At 42.1% G+C, this 26806-nt stretch overlaps 1 protein-coding gene across 3 annotated transcripts in view; it reads left to right on the top strand.

The window, feature by feature from the left end:
• Positions 1-25562, top strand: part of LOC130547663 (thyrotropin-releasing hormone-degrading ectoenzyme-like) — a 105215-nt gene extending 79653 nt beyond the window's left edge. For 2 of the 3 annotated variants that reach the window (XM_057323802.1, XM_057323804.1), the window contains 10 exons: positions 2726-2814; positions 3137-3270; positions 3488-3543; positions 8074-8221; positions 8789-8886; positions 9113-9220; positions 19266-19433; positions 22427-22567; positions 22826-22907; positions 23434-25562. In XM_057323802.1, the coding sequence (XP_057179785.1) occupies positions 2726-2814; positions 3137-3270; positions 3488-3543; positions 8074-8221; positions 8789-8886; positions 9113-9220; positions 19266-19433; positions 22427-22567; positions 22826-22907; positions 23434-23577 (1168 nt within the window). In that variant the 3' untranslated portion in view covers positions 23578-25562. The remainder of the gene's footprint in view (positions 1-2725; positions 2815-3136; positions 3271-3487; positions 3544-8073; positions 8222-8788; positions 8887-9112; positions 9221-19265; positions 19434-22426; positions 22568-22825; positions 22908-23433) is intronic. The other variant, XM_057323803.1, reaches the window with a different exon arrangement.
• Positions 25563-26806: the final 1244 nt, after the last annotated feature.

Genomic DNA, 26806 nt, shown 5'->3' with positions numbered 1-26806 from the left:
CCAGTGCCTAGAGAGAAATAGAGAGAAAGGGATTATTTAGAGTGAATTTCAAATGAACACATTTCAGACACACTACTGTTAGTCTTACACATGCTCAAGAATTCTTTGAAATGTATGAATTGCCTAAAGTCGTAGTTGAGGAAATTGATATGCGTTTTATTATAAAATGACCAGACTTGGGCCAGTGGGCGGCCACTCAAATGCCTTAGCAACCTTCCAGAACATCCTAGCAACCAAAATAAATGAACATGACCCTCCAAATTACCGGCCTGTTGACGACCTTCACTTTCTTTTACGTTCTTCTCTTGTTCATTCTCACAGATTTACTATGTAAATATATCAGTGTGTGATTTTATTTCAACACACGCAGATGTTTCTTTTATTACAGGAATGCATAAGCATTGTTAACATGCTCATATAGACCGTTTCGTCGGACCCCCAGTTAACTTCTGGTTTGTGTTTGGCTACTGTCTAAATAATACAACTATTTATATTTTATTTAATTTATGTTAATATTAGGGCTGCAACTAACGATTATTTTGATAATCGATTAGTTTTACGATTATTATTATTATTTTTGATTAATCGATTAATCAGATGAAATGTAATTACATCTTTTGCTTATAATAAGTAAATCAGATATGGGAAAAGTATACACAACTAAACTCATTAGTATACACAACTAAACTCCCAAAATGTTGTGAATGTCTCCATAATTAACACACCTGGTGAGTTGATTCATGTGTGTCATATTAGAAGCAACTGACAATAGTCTCTCCCAAACCTAGCAGCGAGGGGAGGGTCGGCCAAGGAAAAAAAATTTTTGTGCCATGAAAAGTGAGATATTTGTCATTCAAATGTAGTGAAGTACAGTAAAAAGTAAACAGAAAAAGTAATACTTCAGTACAAATACTCAAAAAGTGTACTTAAGTACAGTACTCAAGTAAATGCACTTCGTTACCCACCTCTGAACTAAATAAACCACCAAATCAGGGTATTTAGCCTATTATGTACTTTGCAAAGTGCAAACGCCACAAATTGGGTTTTACTAATATAATCTTTAATTTTGTCATTTAAAACACCTCTCCCCTTTAAACTTTAAAACTGCGCAGCTTGAAGAGATGCACGCAGAACACGTCGGACTTTAAAACTGCGCACCTCGCGCTGCACGGAGAGACGCACGCACCGAGAGACACGTCTGACTTTAAAACTGCGCAACATGTGCCGCACGGAGAGACACGTCTGACTTTAAAACTGCGTACCTCGTGCTGCACGGAGAGACACGTGTGACTTTCAAAGTGCGCACCTCGCGCTGCACGGAGAGACAAGTGTGACTTTAAAACTGCGCAGCATGGAGAGACAAGTGTGACTTTAAAACTGCGCATCTCGCGCTGCACGAAGAGACGCATCCACAGAGAACCACGTCTGCATTTAAAACTGCGCAGCTCATGCTGCACGGAGAGACACATCTAAAACGGTAATTTTAAAAGGGAAGAAGACGCGCTTGATTTACAACTGCGCAGCTCGCAAGTGACGTCACAGACCAACTAATCGATAATGAAATTCGTTGACAACGAATTTCATTATCGATTATTATCGATTTTATCGATTAGTTGTTGCAGCCCTAGTTAATATTATTTTTTATTATAATTTTTTACTTTATAATAATTGGATTAAATAAACGATTTGTTGAATTTTGTTGTATGTTTACTTGATTAAATAGACAATTTGTTGAATGGGTCCTGTATTTGGTCGCATTTAAACAAAGTGCGAATGCGCAGTAACCTTTGTTTATGTTGTTAAGATGAAACCGTCTATACCGCAGTATCTCTCTATAGGACCCTTACAAACATATGGTTTAAATAGTGTTTTCCAACAGGCTTTGTCATGTTTTATTTTATGCATATTGTGTTCCCAAATGTTTACTAGTTTCTTCTTCAAACTTGCATCCAGAGTTCTCAGTCTCTGCTCTTGCCTTTGAAAATATTTATAAGTCCCTGGTTAGTCATTGCACACATTCCTCATTGACGCACAATCAGAAATGATTAAGAAGTAGTAAAAAAGATGAATCATCTCCGTGAATTATATCAGGTGTGAGTCACCATCAGTCTGAAAAGGATTTTCTGGCCTTGCCCATTCCTGTTAGTTTCTAACACAAAGCATGTAAAACATAGAATGTTGCTCTTTACACACTAGACAAATAGATAAGAAAATAATAGAACATTTAAAATTCACACATCTGGTGGCATTTCATGTATCAGTCATGCCTGTAGAACAGGTGTTGTCTATTGTATACATAACACTGACTATTTAGTCACGTCTGTCTTAGCTTGTTATTGCTGTTGGTCGACTCTTATGCACTCTTAATTTCTGAGTTAATGCATTCTGACTGGCGGCAGACCACATCCACCTGTGTTCACCCTTTTGACACCCAGTGTGATAGCTGTCAGACAGGGTTTTATTAGATGTGTACTCGCACACAGATGAATGAACATGAGTTGACTGAGCAGAATGTGACATCAAGTGAGAAAGAGCTAAAGAAGAGAGTCGAGTCATATTTTTAATCCAGTCATTTTACTTACACACACACACAGAAGATATTTAACTTGACCGAGTTTTGTGCATCATATCCACCATACAGTTTTAATCACACCTGCCGCTGCACACATGTATCTGTGTTAGTGACATTTAAACCCCTCTTATTCCGCACTTTGCGTCATTTCAGCTTCCAGTGGCAAATCCCCCTGACGCTCACAGTGGGAAACTCCAGTCACATATCAAGAGAAAACATAATTTGGGTCTCTAATCGAACAGGTAAGAATTAAAAAATGTAGAATAATTTCATCAAAACAGAAAAGATTACACTTTCTTGAATTGTCTTATATACATTTCCAAACATATTTTGAGATTTTAGGTTAATAAGCGAACATACAGATGCATATAATGCAGTCGAATTCCCCATAAAGAACCACACTGTGTCATTATACTGCAGATACTGTAGATCCACCAATCAGAGAAGCCGTTAGAATAGTAACAAAAAAATTGCATTTGTGTTTGATAGAATTAAAGTTGAGCTACGGATGAGCTGTCTGAAGTGTCGTTCAACATTTGTGTTTTTTTAACCGTTTATTTACAGAGACGCACAGAGTCGGTCACATGGATGGAGAGACGTGGTTACTGGGTAACATCAATCAAACAGGATACTTCAGAGTGAATTATGACCTGCACAACTGGAGACTTCTCATTCAACAACTCATGACCAACCCAACGGTACATCACCCACAATTCCCTGTCGACCACTTCACACCTCTGTCACTCCCTCTGTCTTCCTCCACAATTCTATATAGAGTACTTTCTGTCTTTTCCATTCTTTTTCCCCGTTTTTAGGCAATTGGTTATTTATTTGTCGTTATTTCTTTCTTTTCTCCTTTTCATTATCACAAGACTGTGCTTTATAAATTTCTTCTCTGCTCGTCTTTTTCTGCAGATCATCTCTGTGGGAAACAGGGCCGGTCTGATAGATGATGTCTTTAACTTGGCAAGGTGGGTTCTGTTTGTCACATGGTCCCTCTAAAAAAAAACGTAGAGCTCTAAAACTTTTGTTAGACGCGAGTTATATATTTAACCTTGCAGTTGCATTTATTGACCTCGGGGGAATATTCAGCCCAATTCAACTGTATCGGTATTTATTTCAATGCCTTCGGAACAAGTATGACTACATTTTAAAATGAAGCATCTAAGTAAACTTCTACATACCGCATTATTCCCACAATGTCAAATTTGAATCGAAATATTGTGTTAAGATTAAGATTGGATCCTCTTTTTGAACATTTGGATTCTTCAAAAGGAGTTCACAATATTTTCAATGGGTTTCAGTTTTTTATTTCTGTCATTTAATCGCATCAAATTCGGTGTGAACAGGCCAGAAGAAAAAGAAGACAAAGCCGACAAAAAGCTTAATAAGGACACTCATCTTCCTGCGGTGTGAAAGGGTCTTAAAGAAGCAGCGTATAACCACATTACAGACCAGTCAGATCTAGTAAACTTCTGTCCTAATTGTCATTGACAGCCGCAGCTCTGGTCAGTTTCTTTTCTAGCATTATTAAAGGGATTCTCTTTGTCTGTTCCCATCAACACGACACCTGTGGCGAGACTATCCGGCCTTTACTGGACAGGTGGAGAATAAGAAAGCTGATCACTTGCCTATAAAAGCTTCTCTTATTCCTCAGAGTTTCATCATTAGTTGGAGTGTCCAATACATAATGTGAGAAAAGGGACGGAGAAATAGATAAAAGAGGAAAAAAAGGATAGTGAATAGTGACAGATGGGATTGAGAGAACAGAGTGGTTCCTAAAGCAATACTTTCTGATAGATTCCCTCTGAGGTTTTATAGACCAACAGGCTGCCATTAGTTCCTTCAGGAACAACTGCTCTCTCTATGGTCCTTTTTGTTAAATTTCCTGATAATCTTACTCACTCTGCTGAATGATTCCAAGTCTGCAGGAATATTCTGAAAACCTGAAACCTATAGGTCATGTAGATCGACTGATCCATGTATCACGTCTAAACGTCTAAATCATTGTCAAGTATTACCAATGGACTTTTCTAATAATTGGATTTCATAATTCAATAATTGAATGCAACAACCAGTACTCAAAAACTGCCAGCCAGTGCCGCTACTTTGTACAGATTGTAAAATTAATTCACTTTATGTTCACAGCGCCTGACAAGCTGCCACGTGCTCTCTGTGTTTCTTCTGTGTTTATTATAGTTTCCTCCATGTTGAGCTCCAGAAAATTTGCACTTGTAGTCTCGTCGAGCTAGAAAAATGGAAACCTGTTGTTCTCAGCGTTGTTCATTTAGTATGTCAGGCCTTATTTGTCAAAGAGAGAATAATTGAAACAGTACCGAAGCCAAATCCTTTTGTGCCTAGTTTTATTGTAGTCTGCTTTGTACATATTGCTTGCCTCTGGTGTTGTTTACAGATAAGCTTAATGAAAGAGAGCGGATGTTAACAGGCTGTCTTATTCAACCTCAGGGCTTAAATCTGCGGTGGTGGTTATTGGCTTTTATTTACTTAAGAAGCAAAAATGCCATCCCGCATATTAAAAGCAGAGTTCTCATTAATCACAAGTTAGACTTGTTTTTCTGCATTTAACAGCGATGATAAAGAGCGTTTATAGATGGGCATTGTTTCATTTGGATGGTGACTCATTGATGCTACCTAATTAAATGCCCCTGTTGCTCGTGGGAATTACTCACACAGCTGAAAAGCAAAAACCTCAGTCAGCCTTACTTGTTTATTTCAATTATTGGATCAGTAAAGAAGAATACAGTTAGTGTAAGTGCAGCTAATTTTGACACAGAATATTATTTTTAAGGCATATATTAATGTAAATAATAATTAGATTATGATCATAATGCATATTTTTAATTGTCTTAAGTGATTTTCTCATTATGGTAATATAATAGTCAGAATCATCCTTTCTTTGCCATAGCTTCAATACCTTTTCCAACTTATTAGCTCTGAAGGATAGTACATCAAAAATTCTGTCATCGTGTACTCACCATCTTGTCATTTCAAACCTGTATGACTTCCTTTCTTCTGCAGAACACGAGGAAGATATTTTAAAGAATGCTGGTAATCAAACAACGGCGGTACCCATTGACTTGCATTGGTTTTGTGTGCAAATAATACAAGTAAATGTGTACCGCCATTGTTCGGTTACCAGCATTCTTCAAAATATCGTCTTTTGTGTTTTGCGGAGGAAAGAAAGTCATATGGTCCTCATACAGTATACGAATGATTTTCTTATGTAGTCTATTTGTAAATATAATTCTTTATTTTTCTTTTGATCTTGGGTTGAACATGACCTGCACATGAGATTCACTCTTTACTATTTACTATTCAAACACATAAGTGTAGCACCACATTTGTTTTTCTGCTTGCAACACATTGAATAAGATTTAAAGGAGTCATATTGCACGGCTAAAACGAATATTATTGTTTGTTTTAGATGTAACGCAATGTGTATACACCATTTAAAGTTTAAAAAACGTTGTATTTTCCACATACCGTGCCTCTCTGAAACGCGCTGATTTTATACAAAGCTCATCGCTCTGAAAAGCGAGGTGTGCTATGATTGGCCAGTTCACCAGTGCGTAGTGATTGGTCAAATACTGCAAGCATTTCACGGAAATGTAACGTCTCCTACCATATTCGGAACATCAGGTTCCAAAGCAATTGTACTGACAGGCGATACAATGAGATTTACAATTACGCCCACCTTAACTACGTGTAGATTTGGGAGTTACGTAGATTCGCCGGGGTGTGGTTACACGAGGCGTTTCAGGCAAGTCTGGTTGAGCATTCGCTTTTAGATAGAATGCATCTTTTGTTCCCACACTTTCATTTGTGCAATTTTACGTGTCTAATACATGCATGGGCAACTTATAACACACCAAAAACACAGAAAAACACGTACTTCCGCCATAGTTCCCCTTTAAAAAACAGCTTATTTTGAGTATGTCCTTTATTCAAGTAGAATTGAAGCTTCCAAAATTAGCTGTCAACAGTTGGTTGGTTAGTAACAGCTTGCGGTCATTACTGTAATCATCAGCTGCTTGTCTTGACAGTGTTTTGAGTTGCACAGAAATGATGATCTGTTTCCAGGCTGCACGGCAGAGCAAGCACGAAGACTTGCTGCTCCTAAAATAAACACAGACATGCAGCTGCAGCGAGCGTTTGCGACACGGCGTTGCACAAACAGCAGTTTATAATTCCCTGTAAACAGATGTAGACAGGCGGAGTTGGCAGGCAAAGAATGGTGCTGGACAGAAAGCTTCAATAGCCTAAAGCACACCTAGGTTACATTATTGGGTCCAGATTTAGGGTCCAGAAATTCCAAAACACATTTTGGAGATGAGAAAATGTGTGTGCATGACACGTTTTATGTGTCTGTAAATATACATTATCAATGATCAGTGAGAACATAGCTTTGCTATCACGCATCCTTAATACATGACACCGACAATTACAATACAGATGGCATACTGTACAAAAGAAGCAGCAAACTGCCCTTGGACCCCTAAAGACTCACAAAACAAATGTGGTGGTCACTAAATAATTTCACATGACATTCAATGAGGCTTTCCTGGCGAAGGAAACAATTACAATCATGTCAAACAATTACCTCTGAAACACTGATTTATGTCTTCTACCCGCTACCGAATGTGGGACGCAGCATTCCGAGAGCACATCAACAGCAGCCGCCCAGACTTCTAACCACAAAGCCGTAAATTACCTCTTCCAATTTACTCGCGCATATTTTACGCTAACATCCATCCCACGTCCTGGCACTTTATGCAAAGAACAAACAACGCGAAACATCATACCTTTATAGTTTCAAACGGTGTGTACTTACCTTTCTCACCACCATGGGGTGGAATCTTACTGTAGGCGATATAGGTGGCTGCGATAGCACACTCTCAGAAAAGCTAAATATAATTATTTTGTGTTTATTTTATGAAATGAAAACCAAAACATACACAATATTGTTCATTCAAACCTCACATCAATCAAATCTTTTCGGTTTTTCAATGTCTCGTGATGAAATTTGGAATGAAGACATGAGTCATGAGGGTGAATATAGAGCAGTGGTTCTCAAACTGGGGGCCGTGGCCTCCTTGGGGGCCCCAAGATGGTTCCAGGGGGCCACAGATTTTGTGGCATTTTAGAAATATAGATATTTATCATACATTTTGTGCAATCAAACATACAGAAAAACAATGCCACCAACCAAAAGAATTGATGTTTTAGCATTGTTTAACTGAATATTTTCTTGGTTTAATTAAAATTTTAAGTTTAAGATTACAAGTCTTTATTTGGGGGGTCGCAAAGCAATGCACTCTACACAAAGGGGGCCTTACAACAAAAAAGTTTGAGAACCACTGATATAGAGGATTTGAATTTTTGAGTCTTTAAACTATTCCGTTAAATATAATCTCTCTTGTGTTTTTGCTGTATGGCTTCTCTCCTTTGTCTCTGAGTTTTCCACCTTTCTGCCTCTCTAGAGTGGGCTATCTGCCTCAAAACATCCCTCTGCAGATCATCTCATATTTGTCTCAGGAGAGCGAGTTTCTGCCCTGGCACGCTGCTAGTCGAGCTCTTTACCAGCTGGACAAACTCCTGGACCGCACCGAAGACCACAACCTCTTTAGCGTGAGTCTTTAATCCTCATCTCAGATCAGTTCTCTTGGTTACTTGTGTTCTTAACTTGACTATTGGAGAACAGTAACACGTAACAGCTTAACAAACCAGACACCTGACTTTTTATAGTCGATACAAAGTCATTTAGATAACACAATATAAGACCACTTCACAGGATGTAAACATTGGTCCAGAAGCACTTTCGGCTTCATTATTTTATTTTATTTTTTAATATTACATATATAATTAAATCTTAAAGATATTCATTTAACATTTTGTTACAAATGTTCTGTTGGTTGAAACCTTTGTGTGTAATGTTAAAAAACTAAAACCGGGAGTTCTTCCGTTGCTTATGTATTCCGAAGTGGTCTGTATGTAGCTATGTTTTTTAATAAAAGTTTTTGCTACTGTGCCTTTAAGACTTCTTTGGGCAGGCTCTTTGCACATGCTGTAAAAATTGTTGTTTATCAGGGTGGGTTATGGTGCTGAATAAATGTGTTCTGTCTTAATTTTCTGCTCAAATTTGTCTTTAGCCGTTTCGTATCATTTTTGTTTCCTATCGTCGTCTTCTCTCATCAGGATTATGTGCTGAAACAGGTGTCACCAAAGTATCACAAGATGGGCTGGCCGACCACATCCTCCGACGGCTCCTTCACGCAGGCTGCTTATCAGAGCCAGTGAGTTTAGCTTAACTTCTGTGTCCATCTCGAATTATATAGTGCGGTTATAAAGTTTTATGTAGCCTAACTGAGAACACAGAATTGCAAAGTGAAATCCAGGCATTTCTACCTCAGAGACAGAATGAGCTCAGTTTATCTTTTTTTAATCATTCATTTTTTATTCATTAGTGAACTTTCTCCTGCTTCACATACTTCCTGTAATCTTTCTGTCTTTTGTCCTCAGAGAGTTACAGAGAGAGGTGATCATGCTGGCGTGTAGTTTTGGAAACAAGCACTGTCACCGTCAAGCTGTTTCTCTCATTTCAGGCTGGATTTCCAGCAACAAGAACAGGTGAGGACTTTTACAGAGTGAAACACACACAAAGATGATCTGTGCATGAGCTTCCTGTCGGAAACCAAATGTTTCATGTACTGCTTCTGAATTTGCTGCCCCGAAGCCTAAAAATATTCATGATTCATCTTTTATTTCACGCTGCGAAATAATAAATAAACGACACAATTTCTGCGGTGCAACTGTCTAGTAATGTCCATAAATCACTTCCATGCTCGTTCTGTTAAACTAATCTGTCAAACTGATTCGCAGATCAAATCTCTGTAACTCACATTTCCTCAGTTAGATTGTGAAGTTATCTCACTCGCATATTGAATCCATTTCATTTCTTCTGTTTATGTAATAATATGCAGTTAAAGATGCAGCTAGCATTCTGAAACTACTGCAGCGCTGATGGCCATGAATTTTTCTCTCACACGTCATTTAATTTCTACGGAGAGATGAGTAAATGCATTAGTAATGTAGGGGCAGAGCAATGGCAGTGTTGGTGTGCGTGGACACCGAGCTCTGATCAATATGTTTTTTCTCAACAACCCTGCCAACATTCATACAGTAGCAGCTCTATTCCACGTGTCTATAGCAACACGTTTGTTCATCTGCTTTACTTTCCCGCAGTGATGTTCACACGTGTGGCAGTTACTGTATTCACTGTGAAACACGCCACATCACGAGCCGAGAGTTATGACCCTAACGGAAAATAAATGTATTTGCGTATTTAAAGTCCCACTGCATTCAATAATCGTATAACCTAAAACCCATCTTTAAGCATTAAAATCGCATGATATTAATTTCTATATGCCTTGAATGTATTTCTACACCCTTGCTTCATTTAGTATATGCAAATTCATGAATATGCAAACGAGTCCCCGCCTCCATTCAATCGTTGATTATAGATGCCTCATTGGACGTGTGAGCAGCGGACGTGTTTGTGTTGCAGAAGCAGAGCGCTCATTTCAACGCCATCTTTACATACCTATGGCTCAAATCTGTTAACGTGATTGGTTACAGGGTTATGATGTCAAAGGCAACAACAAAGGCAGTTTCAAACTGCATTTTTTAAAACTGACTTTGGTAAACTGCAGTTCCCTTTCTGTCGGTCTCTCGACGTTGTGTCGAACCGACAGATGGGGTTCGTCCCTGAGAACCAATCGCTTCCGACTTCTTAGAAAAGGCCAATGAAAATTGGCGAATGAAATTTGCATGCCGGACTCCGCCCCCGGATATCCGGGTATAAAAGGGAGATGGCGTGCCTCATTCATTCACCTTTTGTTCTTCGGAGCCTTCGCTCATGATCAACAGACTTCGCTACAAGACTGCCGGCTCTACGACGTGGTGCATCGGACTGTCCCTTCCTGCAGCGACTTCCCCTGGGCGTCTCGGCGGTTCCAGAAGTGTTTGAGTTTTTTCTCTAAAAGAGCAAATTTCTCCAGCGTGGCATGTCCCGCTGTTCTTGTGGGTGCAACACACTCATCGAGGAGGGGGACGGACACGATGTCTGCTTCCAGTACGCTGGGGCAGATGTTGTGGATACGTCCTGCCCGCACTGCGGGCGGTTGACGATTCAGACGTTGCGTCACGGGTGGCTGTGTTCCCACGGGACTCAGCCACCACCTCGTCTGCTTCCCGTTCCATGACGGCAGGACTACGGCCCTGCCGCCCGCTACGGCGAGCAGCGAGGGTGATATGAGGATTATTGTGAGCGCTAATCCGTCAGCCACTGGCTCGCGGACCGTTCGCACCTCGTCTTGCTTGTCTAACCGTTCCCCATGAGACGGTCCACCGTCTTATTCCTCAATCAGTGATGATGAGATGTCTGTTGCAGCATCGGAGGGTGACTTACTGGCATCAGACTCCGACGATTCCTTGATGCTCCCTCCCTCCGGGGGTCGAGATCAGGAAGAAGCGGACGTCAAAATGTCAGCCATGCTTTCCGGGCCGCCGGCATTGGGTTGCGGTGCACCGCACTGCCTCTCCCAACGCTCGCGGCTGGATACACGGTACATCGGGCTTGAGAGTGCCGTGTTCCCCCGGAAGTGCATGAGGAACCCAGTACGACCTGGTCAACTAGTTCCATCACCCTTTCTTCCCTCGATGGTGGGTAGAGGATACGTCGATGTCCCCCAGGGGCTCAACCTAGACTCCCGTCCAAAGCACGTAGGCTTTTCGGCATCTGAGGTGTCGAGAGCTTACTCTGCTGCAGGCCAAGCTGTCCCCTCTCTCCACGTTATGGCCTTTCTGCAGGCCAATGCGCGGAGAGAGCTCCACGAGGGTAAGACCGACCCAGCGCTTATGCAGGAACTCCGCGGCTTCACCGAGCTCGCTCTCGGGCGACCAAGGTGATCGCGTGGGCCCTGGGTCGGGCGATGTCCACACTTGTGGTCCAGGAGAGACACCTCTGGCTGAACCTTGCACAGGTGAGTAATACTGAGAAAGTCCGCTTTCTCGATGCACCCATCTCGCAAGGGGGGGCTGTTTGGTGATACTGTCGAGTTCGACAATTAGGGAGCAGACAGAGGATATCAAGTATGTCCTCCCCAGCCGTGACTCGACCGCCCTCTGGCCGCCGAGATCCCGTGCACCGTCTGCTTCCCAGCAGCCCTGGTCCTCTTCGAGACATCGAAGAGGAGACCACCACCCCATCAGCAGCAGAGGAGAAAGCCAAAGCGGCCCTCATGGGAAGACCCCAGGGAGATCGAGAATACCTTCGGGCCCGACCCCAGCCATTCCATGGCTGGTGGTCGATCCGGGACTGTTCCTGCCCCGTCCCAACAGCCCATTCTAAAAGTTTTCTCCCTCTCTGGGCGTTTATCACAGCCGCTCTCACCCTCTACACGACGGTGTTCGGCAACTCGACGTTGCGTCATGGCGAGACCCAATGTCGAGGATAATCAGCAGCCTAAGCACTCTCAATCGACGGTGCGTTGTGCCACATCATCGTCTGGGTATTATCACAGCCGCTCTCACCCTCTACACGATTGTGTTCGGCAACTCGACGTTGCGGCGAGACCCAAAGTCGAGGATGCATCGCCAGGCAGGTAAAACTGCAGAGCGATCTCCTCTCCAGGGGTCCCCCCCACGGTGAGGGATCCGCACTGCCAGCCATCGAACCATCCCCGGGAGGTCGATGAAGCAGAACGTACCCCTAGCCTCCCTGTCGGTCCCTGGGAGCCTGACAAGAGCTTCCCAAACCGTCACGGTGACTACGGGATACGGTCCGTCTCGGCGACTACGGGATACGGTCCGTCTCGGCTACGCGATCCAACTCCCCGGACGCCCACCCAAGTTTCGGGGCATCCTCTTAACCTCAGCAGAGGCAGGGATGCCCCGTGCTTCGGGCCGAGGTCGCCACCCCTCTGGTGAGGAAGCGATCGTGCTCGTCCCTCTAGCCGAGATGTTCAACGGGTTTTACAGCCCGTACTTCATCGTCCCCAAAAGAGCGGGGGTCGCTAGATCTGCGTACCCTGAACAGGCACCTACTCAAGCTGCCGTTCAGGATGCTCACGCAGAAGCGCATCCTGGCATCTATCAGATGTCAAGATGGATTCAGGGCAATCGACCTGAAGGACGCTTACTCTCATGTCTCAATTCTCCCTCGTCATCGCCCGTTCCTACGGTTCGCTTTCGAGGGTCAGGCATATTAGTACAGAGTCCTCCCCTTCGGTCTGTCCCTGTCCCCACGAGTCTTCACGAAGATTGTGGAAGCCGCCCTCACTCCCCTCAGGGAGAGAGGTGTGCGGGTACTAAACTATCTCGATGACTGGCTCATTTGACACACTCGTGAGATCTGTTATGTACACACAGGGACCTAGTGCTTCGGCACCTAGATCGATTGGGACCACAGGTCAACCGAAAAAGAGCAAGCTCTCCTCTGTGCGGAGCATCCTCTTTTTTGGTATGGAACTCAACTCTGTCTCCATTACAGCGCGACTACGCTCAGTCAGTGTTGAACTGCTTGGGTTCAAGCAGTCAGCGGGAAGAGGCTCCTGGGCACACGGCATCCTCGACGGTGGTTATACCCCTCGGGTTGATGCACATGAGACCGCTCCAACACTGGCTACAGAGTCGAGTTCCATGTAGAGCGTGGCACACGGGCAGCAGGCGGATGGTGATTATGCTTTTCTAACTTTTTATGCACCCTAACCCCTTGGTCTTCAATGACCTTTCTACGGACGGGGGTCCCTCTCGGGCAGGTCAAGACGCGTCAGTGTCGCAGACACCTCCCTGCAGGGTTGGGGTGCCATGTGCAACGGGCACGCAGTGTCGAGGCGATGGATGGGCCCCTGCCTGCGCAGGCATATCAAATTGCCTAGAGTTGTGGGATGTGCTTACCCGCACTGAAGGAGTTACAATCTCTCGTGCAGAACAAGCACGTGCTGGTCCGGTCGGACAGCACAACTGCCGTAGCGTTTTTTACCGCCAGGGTGGCGTTCGCTTACGGCAGCTAACATGACTCGCCCGACGCCTCCTCCTGTGGAGTCCGCAGGTGAGCAGATCCCTGCGAGCCACACATATCCAAGGCGACCTGAACCAGACAGCCGATGTGCTCTCTCATCAGTTGACGCCTCGCGGAGAGTGGCGACTCCACCCCCGCGCAGCCAGCTCATTGGGTTCAGTCCGGGCGGGCTCAGGTAGAGCCCCTTTGCCTCCCTGGACACCACTCATTTCCCGCTAAGGTACTCCCTGCCTCGGCACGGATGCTCTAGCGCACAGCTGGCTGTGGGACAAGCGGAAGTACGTCTTTCCCCCAGTGAGACTCATTGCACAGACCCTGTGCAAGGTCAGGGAGAGGAGCATCAAGTGTACTAGTTGCGCCATACTGGCCCAACCGGACTTGGTTCTCGGAGCTAATGCTCTTGACGACAGCTCCCTCCTGGCAGATTCCCCTGACGAAGGACCTGCTTTCCCAGGGGAAGGGCACATTATGGCATCACGGGCTAGACCTCTGGAACCTCCATGTCTGGCCCCTGGACGGAACGAGGAGATCCTGAGTGGCCTAACCCCTGCGGCGGTTAAGACCACTACTCAGGCTAGGGCCCTGGCCACTCGGCGACTATACGCCTATAGTGGTGCCTCTTCTCATCCTGGTGCTCTTCTCGAAGAGAAGACCCGCGGTGTTGCTTGATCAAGTGGGTGCGGTCCTCCCAGAGACTCGAGAATAATCTCTCCCTTTCCACACTGAACGTGTATGCAGCCGCTGTTGCCGCTCATCACGACCCAGTTGCTGGTAGTCTCTAGGACAGCACAACCTGATCATTTGGTTCCTAAGGGGCGCGGGAAGGCTACCACCTCACCCACGCTCCGTACCCTCTTACGACCTTGATGCGGTCCTGAAGCCCCCTCGGAGATGCCGCTCTTTCTCACTTTCGATGAAGACGGCTCTCGGGAGGACGCTCAAGAGGGTAGCGGACCTACAAGCATTCTCCTTGTCCACAGATTGCCTAGAACTCGGGCCCGGTCATTCTCACGCTATCTTGAGACCCCGGCCCGGCTACGTGCCCAAAGTTCCCACCACTCCCCCGAGACACCAGGTGGTGAATTTACAGGCGCTCCCCACCGGGGAGGAAGACCCAACCCCATCCGTGTTGTGTCCAGTACGCGCATTGCGCCTCTGCTTGGACCGAACGCAGAGCCTCAGAAGCTCTGAGCAGCTCTTTGTCTGTTTTGGAGATCAGCAGGGAGGGCTGTCTCAAACAGAGATTGGTGCACTGGAGCATGGACGCCGTCACTTTGACGTACCTGTCCTAAGATCGCCTACGCCCACTGGGTGAGTACTATACTATACGCCCACGGAGTACAGCCTCCTCGTGGGCACTGGCTCAAGGCACCTCTCTGGCAGACATCAGCAGAGCTGCGGATTGGGCTACACCCATCACCTTCGCGAGGCCTCCGCGTAAAACCGGTATCGGCTCGAGTCTTGCAGGCATCAGGCAAGACCGGCGGCCGGTAGGGTGTACGCCTATGACAGTACCTTCCCCTCTTTCTCCTAAGGGGGTCAGCGTACTACTAGTCTCCCTTCTTCCCCCACTGGGTGAAGAACAGGCACTCCATCCATCACTAACAAGCACCTCCTGCGGGCGGGCTGGGCAGAGCAGCCCTGCCCCTTAGGCCGGGTATATCCGGAGTTATTCGCAACATAGCTCTAACCGGACCTAGTGCTACCAGACGTTGCAACCCCCCAGCAGGGCGGTTCCGTCTGATGTATCCTCATGCTGGTTCCCACCTTGGTAACCCATGATCTCCCCAGGTGGACCTCCACCTCGCAGTTTTCTCTTCAGCCGCACTTTCTTCCCATGAGTTCTCTCCCATCGGTGAGACCATGCTGGTATCTCCACTAGACTCCTCCATGCGGTAGGAAGTGGTCTCTGTAGCGCATCCCCCACTTGAGGAAGTAGCGCTTACCCAGTGGCCTTACGGTTCCGGGCGGCTTCTCGCTGTTAGAGAAACAAGGCCGCCACCTGTGAGGCCGAAGGTAGGGGCCTTCCCACTTTTCAAGAAAGCTCTGGGACCCCCTACCTACCCACTGGTAGGTTACAATTTCGCGGTAGCGCTCACGGCTGACACGCCCAGGCCAGTCACTGTCGCTTCGTTGAGATTGTGACAGGGCACAGTGTTATGGCGTTTTCCATTGGAACCCCATCTGTCGGGTCGACACAATGTCGAGAGACCGACAGAAAGGGAACGTCTCGGTTACACCTCTTGCCACAACACGTGCTGTCCACTGCAGCAGTCGTGAGAGGTCTCAGGCTCCTCAGAACTAAGGTGAATGAATGAGGCACGCCGTCTCCCTTTTATACCCGGATATCCGAAGGCGGAGTCCGGCATGCAAATTTCATTCGCCAATTTTCATTGGCCTTTTCTAAGAAGTCGGAAGCGATTGGAACCCCATCTGTCGGTTCGACACAACGTGGCCGAGGTTACAAACGTAACCGAGATGTTTTATGGAGAAAATACTCTGTTTAAAAGGATGAATTTGCACATGGTTTATCTTACGTGGATTATCATATTAAAAACACCACGTAGACATGCAACATTAAAAATTTGATTTTCACCACAGGGGGACTTGAAAGCTATAATCTGTTCGTAGGAAATTTCTTGGTCCAAGACTTGTACGTACACACATAAAGACACCATTCATCTCATACTGAGGGTGGGGGTGTACAGTAGGGTTGCACGGTGTACCGGTGCTACGGTAGCATCGCGATGCTAAAGCTTCAAAATACCCGCGATGCCTCTCTATTTTTGAAACGGTAGTATCGTAGTACCGTAGTTAATGTTGCATATGCACATTAATATTTATTTGAACACTTACATCTGCCTTTTTGCGGTGTTTATCTCCAAAATGAATGTGTGTTTTGAATGTCTCGGATGAGTTAATGATTCAAATTGGCGATTTTCGAGTTTGTTAAATGATTCACTAACTCAGTGGAAAATTGACGCCACCTACTGGCCGTATTAGTTCTGCATTTAAAGTAAGCCTAATATTTCCCTTTATAAAGACTGCTGTATCAATTAAATTTGTCCAACATTTGAATTAGTTCCTACGTGAAAAATGATCTAGTGTACTTTAGTATTTACTACAGTAAACTACTAAAACTCATAGACACTAGTGTTTTTGAGTCTTACCATAGTAAATATTTAAGTATACTACAGTATTTATAGTATTTACAAATGACTAAATGTAAATGTGTTTGCTACAATTTATCCAATTACTACAGTTAATACAACAACATATTAGTATAATACGTATAATAAGTATAATACAGTTTACCATAATAAATACAAAATGGAATCCCGTAGTTTTATGGAATTTTACTGTTTTTTGTACGGAATTTTACTGTTTTTTTACATGTCTTTGAAATGCAATCAAAACTTGTCAAATTACATAAAAGACTGCAAATTTACAAAAACACATAATTTTACATGACAAAACTGTTATTTTATGGTATTCTACTGGTGCCCCTGCTGCAGGAACTTAAATTTTTTACAGATTTTTTTACAGCGTATTTTTAAAATACTGTTAAAAAACTAAAATTTTTGGGGGAAACTGCAAACCTATGAGAAAAACATGTAATTTTACGTGACAAAACTACAGATTTTTTCTGGCTCCCCAACTGTGGAAAAGTCCTATTTTTAAGAGGATTTTTTACAGTGCATCGTATTTTTCCTTAATTTTGTGTTTTTTAATATTTTTTTTCTTCTACCTCCACTCATAAACTAGACATCCACTTTTACATGTGCCGTAATTTCAAACTCTACACTCCAGTAATATTTGACAATTAATTTCTTGCTTGGAAGTGCTCTGTATTTTTAAATTCAAACTCCCAGAGGCTTGAATGGATAGTTCAGAATCAGCAGGTCTTTATTGCTCTTTGTTTGAGGAAATCATAAATTCAGTCACTGCAACACCGCAGCTCCTCCAGGGGTTTAATGTTATTTCTTTTTCTTGTAAGAATATTACATGCATCAACTCTTCTTATGTTTCTGAGACCTGCTGAATAGCGTTATTGTTTTTTGTAATATGGGTACGTGTATGTGATTGTGCAGGGCCGGCCCTGGGCATAGGCGGAGTAGGCAAATGCTAGGGGCACCGCCGATCCCTAGTGGCTTTTAATTATAATTCATCATCTTTACGCGTTATTAATTATGTCACCTAGTGTAATCTGTGCAGCTAATCTCACTCCCAGACTACAATTTACATTATGTTGTGTTCAGACCAAACGCGATGAATCGCGTAACTTGCTCTTTATTACTCGCGGGAATAGTTCGTTATTTTCGCGCAAGGCAAATTTCTCGCCCGAGTTGAATTTTTTCAGCTTGCACGGAAGACGCGATTTATGCACGTTCACAGCCCGTTTCGCGTCATTCACATCACCTGCCGCGAGTTTGTGTCTATTTCTTTGCATTGACTTTGTATGTAATTTACTCGCACAAATAACTTGTGGTTAGAGTGCCTACTTCCCATTTTGTACTTCTCGCTGGTTAGAAGTTTGAACCCCACTCGGAGCAAGTTCAGGTAGGATCGGTTACACATGTCAACCACATGTGCAAACACAAACCATTTATACAAAACTTTTGTACAAAGGTGAGTTAAAATAAAAAAAACATCAGATGTGAAATTGCTTATTTCGAACCACTCTACTGGTAACACTGATGCGTGCTGTATTTTACCGCTTTCAACTAAGTGAACTGAAAAGTGTGTGGCACTATAGCATGTGCCATTTATTTTAGAAAATCCAAAACAGCATTTGCGCAGAGGTTGACAATGTATAAAAACAATTTCTCATTAACCCTTATCTAAATAATAATAACAATCAAATATTCGTTTTATGAGCTCTAATATTCAAATACAGTAGCCTATTATTGAGAAAACAATTAGTTTTATTTTATTTGCAACATTATATTCAAACAATGAGAAGGTAATTAGAAACATTGCAACAAAAATAGAAACAAATATTTGTTGTAGTTATTTATTTACTTCCTATTTATGTTAATCACAATTCATTTTATATTAAAATACATATGAATTTTGCTTTAAAAATTCATCTTTATTTATTAATTTATTTATTTATATATACGAGGGGCGCAATCTTAAATCTTGCCTAGGGCACCAACAGAGGCTGGGCCGGCCCTGTGATTGTGTGTAACCAGATGATATTATAGGCACATAGATCTCTTCCTCATGATCTATCCACCTATATTATGAAGTGTAGTTCACTTTTTAGGAATGACTTACAATACAGGTTGTCAGTGATGTTTTGGGCTAGATTTTCACCACTTGAATTCACATTTTCATTTTTTGTAATTGTTGATGCACAATTTTATAGTACAACCTTAAATTATATATAATAGTAAAGTTATAATATGATTATATGCATTTTGAGAGAAAAATTGAAACATTCCTCCAAATCCTCAAACAGTTTCCCGAACTCAGTGGTTGCAGTGCTGACCTTAGTATCGATTGGTGTATTTGTTTATATTCGATCATGCATGTTGACTTCATCTTATGTGTTCATATAAATGTTACAGTCGTTGTTCTGTCCTACAGGATTCCACCCAACGTGCGGGACATCGTGTACTGCACAGGCGTGTCTCTGATGGATGAAGACGTGTGGGAGTTCATCTGGATGAAGTTTCACTCCTCCACTGCCGTCTCTGAGAAGAAGATTCTTCTGGAGGCCTTGACCTGCAGCGACAACATCTACCTGCTCAACCGGTGTGCTGACAATTTTGTACCTTTTTTGTTTGCGGTCTGCCTCACGAAGCAAATAATGTCATCCCATTCCTCCACATCGTGACACTCGCACCTGTTCGGCTCCTCTCGCTCCACCGACGAACTTCTCTAACGCGGCGCTGAAAACCAATGGCTACCTTAGGATCCTTTTCTGTGAACCTCTATGGTGCTGTAAATCCTCAAGATGTAGATGAGGTCTCTCCAGACCAGACGAGGAGATCCCAGAGCCCACACATAAGCGGTTCTCTCGGGACACACTGGGGGGTTGACATCTACATTTATTCTGTTTTATTTGTTTGCCTGTTTTATGGATGAGCTGAGAGAGAGAAACTTGGCCATATACAGAGACCCACCATGAGTCAGCACGCAGCGGCTGTTCAGAACCCCTGTGGGGTTTTAGTGTAGGTCCGTTGAGACGGATGAGGTTTGCTTTTCTGGAGACAGAAGATCAACAAACTTACACATTTCCGTGCAGTGCATCTTCATTTTTATGTTAAGATGCTATTCATCATATTATAGTCATCGACAAGGAACCTTTTCATTTTTGTCATGGTAATTGCCTTGACGGTAAAATCAATGTGTCTTACACTCAGTGATCCATGACTCAGCTGCCATATACGATACACCTAGATACAATGTCTTAAAATGAGACCACGAATGAGCATCTGCAGAAACCTTTTGCATTCTCCTAGCCAACCTGCTTCTGATATTATCTGGGTTAACATGGTTTCTTATTGGCTAAAGCAGGTCTTTATGGTCCTTGGCTGGTTTAGGTGTTTCAACCATCTATTGCGGCCAAGGTCAACCTTTAGGTTGACTGTTTATGGCTGTTAGACCATCTTGGGTATGGCATTTTGAACCTAAACAATGTTTTAAGATGGCTTGAATCTGTCGACCAGGTTGACCACCTCAGACTTTTTCAGCAGAGAACGTGCAATCAGTGCGAAACAATAGACAAAGTAAAATTGCCCAGCAACCCAGTTAAGACTGTGCTGTTAAGTCTGAATGTTAGCCAATGAAAAGGATAGAATAGCAGTAGCGATGTAGTGTTATAAAAAAGTGCCAGACTTCATTGTCAGAAAAACACTAGCATTAGCAATACTCGTGTGTTAATTAGAAACTAGCATCTGGTGCTGCAGTGGATTCCATTAACATGCCGAGGTGGTGATGCTGTGCGATGTACTGTGAACTAACCTCTAAATGGAGATACGTCAATTTAAAACCAGAAATATGTTTGTAATATTTGGTATGACCAAACGTTGGATCGTTTGAACAATAATTGTATTACAGAATAACAATATATACCAAATATTGTCACATTGAGTTATTTGGTTTAACATGCAGGAGCACTGCACTCATATGTACCACTGTGTACACTGAAGTGAAAAATCTGAAGCTGACGTTTCATTCTGTCGCAACATTTAACATTTCTAACATTTTGTACCTTCCAGCCCTAGCCGTAGTTAAAGATGATAGAAATAAGGTAAGCTATTGTCTTAATCGTCTATTTGAGGACAGGCAACATTGCATTAAATTGCAAAAACAAAGACAAAAGCGTATAAAAATAGAATTTCCATTAGTAGTACAATAATTGTATCGGACGGTGACGATGAGCCATTAAAAGTTATATCTGACCACTGCATTAATGCCAGTTTCAATTTTATGGACATTTCTCACAACTTCATGACTTCATTCTCTTAATCTGAACAGTCTGACTTAAGAAAAGCATAAACTGCTCAGCATCACCATCGTTATTAGTCGGAGGTCAAAAAATCCCAATATTACAGTATTTGCATCAAATTTACTGGTTTCTTAAACGCAGATTAAATTTAATGCACAACGCACTATAAATTCAAAGATGGAAGATACCTGAAATATTTTCTGACTGTTAGCAGGGGTTAGTTGATTTCAGCAGGTTTTAGTCTGATCTAAAGAAATAATTGAACAGTAACAGCTGCTTGTTGGTTGTGAAAATAAAATGTAATTTTTCACAATAACTTGAAAGGTCAGATCAAGCTTATTGCATTGAGGGAAACAATACGTCACACTGCGCTCAATTGTACAGTATAGTGAGCAAAAAATAAGTTATGATACTCTAGCATTCTGTGTACAAAGTACACAATACACACTGAAAAAAAGATACTATGTGGATTTCTAGACATCGGTGTAGTTTTAGCATTTATTATACTATTATTAGTCCGTTTATCATTGTTCTTTAAGCTTTTTAAATCAGAAAGCATGACACTAATGACAGTCGCAGTAATACCTGCAAGATATTCCGTTTTGTAAGTCTGAACAGAATTGAAAAATATGTTTCAAACTGTGAAATTCATGTTAAAAATAAAATGAGATTTGAGAATTAGTGCAGCAAAAAAGACTTTTCTGAAAAGCATGTTCCCACTTGTCCCAGATGTGATATCGGTACGCTGTGAAACCGCAGAGCTTTGTCACCGTGACAATAATCTCCAGGGTGCCACAACCTCAGATTTTAACCCAGAACAGCAGTTGAACAAAACTGAGAGACTCGGCGAAGCAATTACTCCACATGTTCTTGCAAATTGAAAACTTGCGCACCACGGCTTTATGGGAAATATCTCATTTCCTATTTCTGTCTTTATTTGCTTGACATTTCGCACCAATTTGAAGTGAATGGCTCTGTCTGCATTTGATTTGCTCTTCTCAGGTTAATTAGATTTCTGAAAACACTGACTCGCAATATTGAAAACACATTTTGAACAACCGTTTTGTCAAGATGTCACTTGTCCTTGCTGAAAACAGAAAATAAAGTAACGGTTTCTCTTATCAACCAATCAAAATAAAGTATTTTTATGTTTGTTGCCACATTCTCTATAAATGTATCTCTGCATTTGTAGTTATTTGTTATTCAGTCAATTGAGCTTTACAAAACCCTCCACGGAAGTGAATTAAAAATGTATGCTAGGATGAAAAATAAATGAATATTTTGTTCTCTACAGGCTTCTGAATCTGTCTCTTTCCTCTGACATGGTGCCGGATCAGGACGTGATCGATGTCATCATACACGTGGCTCGCAATCCGCTCGGAAGGCATTTAGCATGGAGATATTTCAGAGAGAAGTGGGACATATTGAATTCCAGGTGAATATATCGGATAGAACGGCTTCGATCTCTGTTTATCCGTGATTTTAACCTTCCTCTCAATACCTGATATGAATTTCACGTTTGCTTTTACTCTCTCACAAGATGTTCATCTGTGAACATTACTTTGTGACTAGAGGGGCTGAGACGATAATGAGAAATGTATTGTTGTTTGTTTTCCTCCAAGCTTATTAGAAAGGTGCGGCATCACATGTAAACATCAAGTGTTTTTAATAACAGCTTCTCTCTTGTTTGCAGGTATGGAGAAGCTTTATTTATGAACTCAAAATTAATAAGTGGTGTGACAGAGTTTCTCAACACAGAGGAAGAGTTGAATGAGGTGAGTCTGAGCTTCAACCCAAAACACATCTGTCAATCAAATCAAATAACCAATAAACAACTGAGGACTTTTCACGGAGCATTAATGTTTGTGAAAAACTTTGTTTGGAGGAAGTACATTTTTGCAGATTGCAAAATTGTGTTCTAGAATATTTTCTTACTGTAAGCTCTGTACTTCATTATAGGAAACGGAAGGTGCTGTATATTAACTTATTCAAATTCATTCAGCTCAGTCCCAGAGGGCAAAGACTGCTGATGCTCATCTCACTTCAGCACAGCAGTTTCTCGTCCAGCTGACTTCATCTTCTACAATTTATCATTCTTACAGAAATAATACAAAACCCCCTTAGTGTTTCCTTAAACGCATCATTACCATTCTGTCATTGACAATGAACTGCTGCCAAAACACTTCATCCACTTTACGTGAAGCAGAACTAAAAGATTTAGACTGTATATAGAAAAGTGCTGTATAATGTTGGATGACGTTTTGATGACGTTCATCGATCCTTGTTGCTTTATTTCCTCAGTTAAAATATTTCATCCTGACCTGCGGGGGAGCGGCGGCACCTGCGTTCGCTCGCGCCGTTGAGATCGTTCAAGCTAACGTAAAATGGCGCACGTTGTCCGAGCAACAGTTCTACCAATGGCTGCGAAAAGCTCCTGACGGTTAACGTGACATCAAGCACAGAACGTTCTATTAGCGTGGAAGCTCTATCAGACATTTCAAGGCCAGTAACTCACGAAGACTTAAACTATGTTTAAAAACACATATCTGGATCATGAGAATCTGCAAAACTTCCCTGCGGTTTATGAAACAGACAGACTGACTGAAATCAAGATGAAGACATTCAACTGCTGACAAGTTGTGATTTGTCTGCCAAAGCCGAAGTATGCATGAAAATGCCCTGCCGGATAAAAAGGACGAAATCTTCTTTAAAATCTTCTTTTTAGATCAAGCTCCTTTCTTTTGACCGTGTCTATACACAGCCGCACCGCCTCAAATGATAAAATCAAAGAGCACAACAGCGCCGCCCTGCTGCCCAGCACGCTCGCTGCAAACAAAAAAAGCTGCTGCTGTACTGAAGTATAAGGTCCTCTTTGCTTTTCTTGCACAATCATTATGTTTAGCACAATATTTAATGACTTGAGACCATATCTACCATCATCAAATAGTTGAATAAAGATGACTGCAGTTGGGTACGCACAAAATAGGCTTTGACATTTTTATTTTGATGACATTTACACCAGGAGCTGTTTTATATAGGGTAAATTTATGCGCAGAGTTAATTTTTTGCCAGAGGTGTGTTTTCCGTTCTCGTACCGTAAAACTCAGTGGCATCGCGTGTGAACGACAATATAAGTATAGTAATTTTATACAGATGGGTTGCATAATAAAAATGCATTGTGGGCTCTATGTTTGAGTATGTCTTACAGTAGAAGTGATGGAGAATAATGCCTGACTGCGCATTTGTCTTTCACTAACTGGATAAAAAAATGATAAAATAACTCTGTATGACGCACCAGGTCCTTGAAGATACGTAGTAATGTATAATGCATACACACTGGCCACTTTATTAGGTTCATCTTGTCAATTGCTTGTTTTTGGAAAATCTAATCAACCTAATGGAATATCTAATGGAAGACACACAGATGGTCAAGAGGATCTTCAAAATGGGGAAAGGAAGGAAAATCGATTTCCATTTTGTGATTTTCAATGCAGTGTGGTTGTTGGTCCCAGACAGGTGCCAGTAGTTCTAAAACTGCCAGTTAATTGGTATTTTCACACGTGAAGCTCAGTTTATATCAGACTGGTTTTTACATTGTACTCAGATGGCCTCCACGGTCGCCAGATCTCAAAAACAAGAGATTCACTGTCATGAATCGCCAACACATCTGCAGCAACCGTGTGACGCTATCATGCCAACTTCATAAAGGTCTCTGAGGAATTTTTCCAGCAATGTTGATTTTATGCCACAGATGTCAAATACTGTATATGGGTCAATTACATTATACATTCAGATTTACTTATTTTCAATTCATACAAATACGGTTATGACCGTAAAATCCTTTATAGACATTTTCCCCACTGAATTTTAAGTTATTATTTTTTCTTTAAAATGCTGAAACTAATGACTACTGTTTTATTACGTTGCATATTTTATTTTTATAGTAATGGTGTTTGTTGTTAAATATCAATATTTCAAAAATAAATCTGCCAAATCAAATTTGTCACTGTGGCAAATTCATTTTTAGTGTAATTCATTTTCGTTTAAATGATATTGATGCAAAATGATCAGTATTAGCTCCACAATATTCATGTCCAGCTCGACTAAGATTATTTTTTATCTCTGGCCATCTTAAACATTTCTTTGTCTTTGACCAGTATACACATTTTGTTCACTGGTGTGCAGACACGTACGGCGCTTCTTTTTAACATAACTGTTTTCATTTCATTTCGAAGAAATGTGTGCTTGTCAAGCAAATGAGCATAATGTCCTGAGAATTATTTGTACCCGTTTAATTATTTTGCATTTTAATGTATCATCTTTGCAAATGTGTGAAGCACTAAAAAAATAACTGGGCGATCAGGGCCTTTTCTACCTCGATCTATAATTTTTTTTATAAAAAAGACTGACAGTGCCTTAAATAAATCTGTCATGAGAAATCGCATGACTTGATGTCTGATTTTTCAAGCATGTCAAATTTCCCCAATGTCAAGCTGCAGTTCTGGGGGCAACTGTCCTGCAGTTTACCTCCAATTCTATTCGAACACACCTAAAGCAGATCTTTACTGTGTTGAAACAGGGTTAGACCTAAACTTTGACACCCCTGCCCCAGAACAAGACACGGGCTGTGCATGCGTAATTGTCCTCAATAACCTAAAAGTTGAAAAGTATTCGTCATCATTCAAACGCTGAACTTACTGTTACTCCAAAGCCACCGCTATATATGAAAAATGGAAGTACTGTAAAGCAATAAAAATGGAAACCAAATAAAAATTCATGTAGTGTGCACTGGAGGTGCCAGAAGAATTTAGCAAGCCACAACTCTTTCTCCAAACAAAATTGGGCGTATGCTGTAAATCTTATTTTACAATGTATAAATAACGGAAATAAAAATAAACCAAAAATACCGTATTTATTACCGTTATTTATGCAAGCTAAATACAGTAAAGTTGTAAAGGTGTAGTCTGACAAATCAGAAGAATTTGAGGTGAAGATGAACATTTGCAGTATCCTTCAACTGAATCAAATCCAAAGCACCAAACAAGGTATTTTCTTGTACCATTACAGGCCACCGTGATTTTAAAAGTGTACAATACATAAACTTTCTAATGGCTCCTGGGGTTATGTTAAGTTTAAACACAAACATAGATATTCATTGTCATGTTTTGCTAATATAAGTAGGGTGCGTGTAGTCTCACGCCCACCGACCGTTGGCTAAACGTCCGATGCATAAGGCACACTTTTCTGGAAACACTTCAGCACATTCGAAGTCGTCATCTGATTGGTTGAATTTCCGAGGATTTCTGGGAGACGTGCGTGTCTATGAAGGTAAAATCGTGCCAAAAAGATTTGCATGCGCAGGATAACATTTGTAAAAGCGTACGTGACATTGCAAGCGTAAAATAAATTTGCATTCGCAAAAAAGTTTTGTAAAGGTGTAAATCAAGCTGCAAGCGAAAGAAAACAAGTTTTGCAGCATTGAATCATTGTGTCATGCATTAAAGTGTCTGATGTCTGCTTGACTGGCGCATTATTGAACCAGTCAGATAAGAGAAAACGATGAGTCATCAGGAACCTCATTTGATTGGTCACAAGAAGGTAGCCCCACCTCCCCCTTCACGCTTGCAAACTCAAATTAGTGAGAGAATCGTGCCAAAAGTGTAAGCGCGAGACG

Source organism: Triplophysa rosa, linkage group LG24 (assembly GCF_024868665.1).
Source record: "Triplophysa rosa linkage group LG24, Trosa_1v2, whole genome shotgun sequence".
Classification (NCBI taxonomy): Eukaryota; Metazoa; Chordata; class Actinopteri; order Cypriniformes; family Nemacheilidae; genus Triplophysa; species Triplophysa rosa.
Note: the sequence above shows the minus strand (reverse complement) of the source record. Positions and strands in the feature narration are given on the sequence as shown.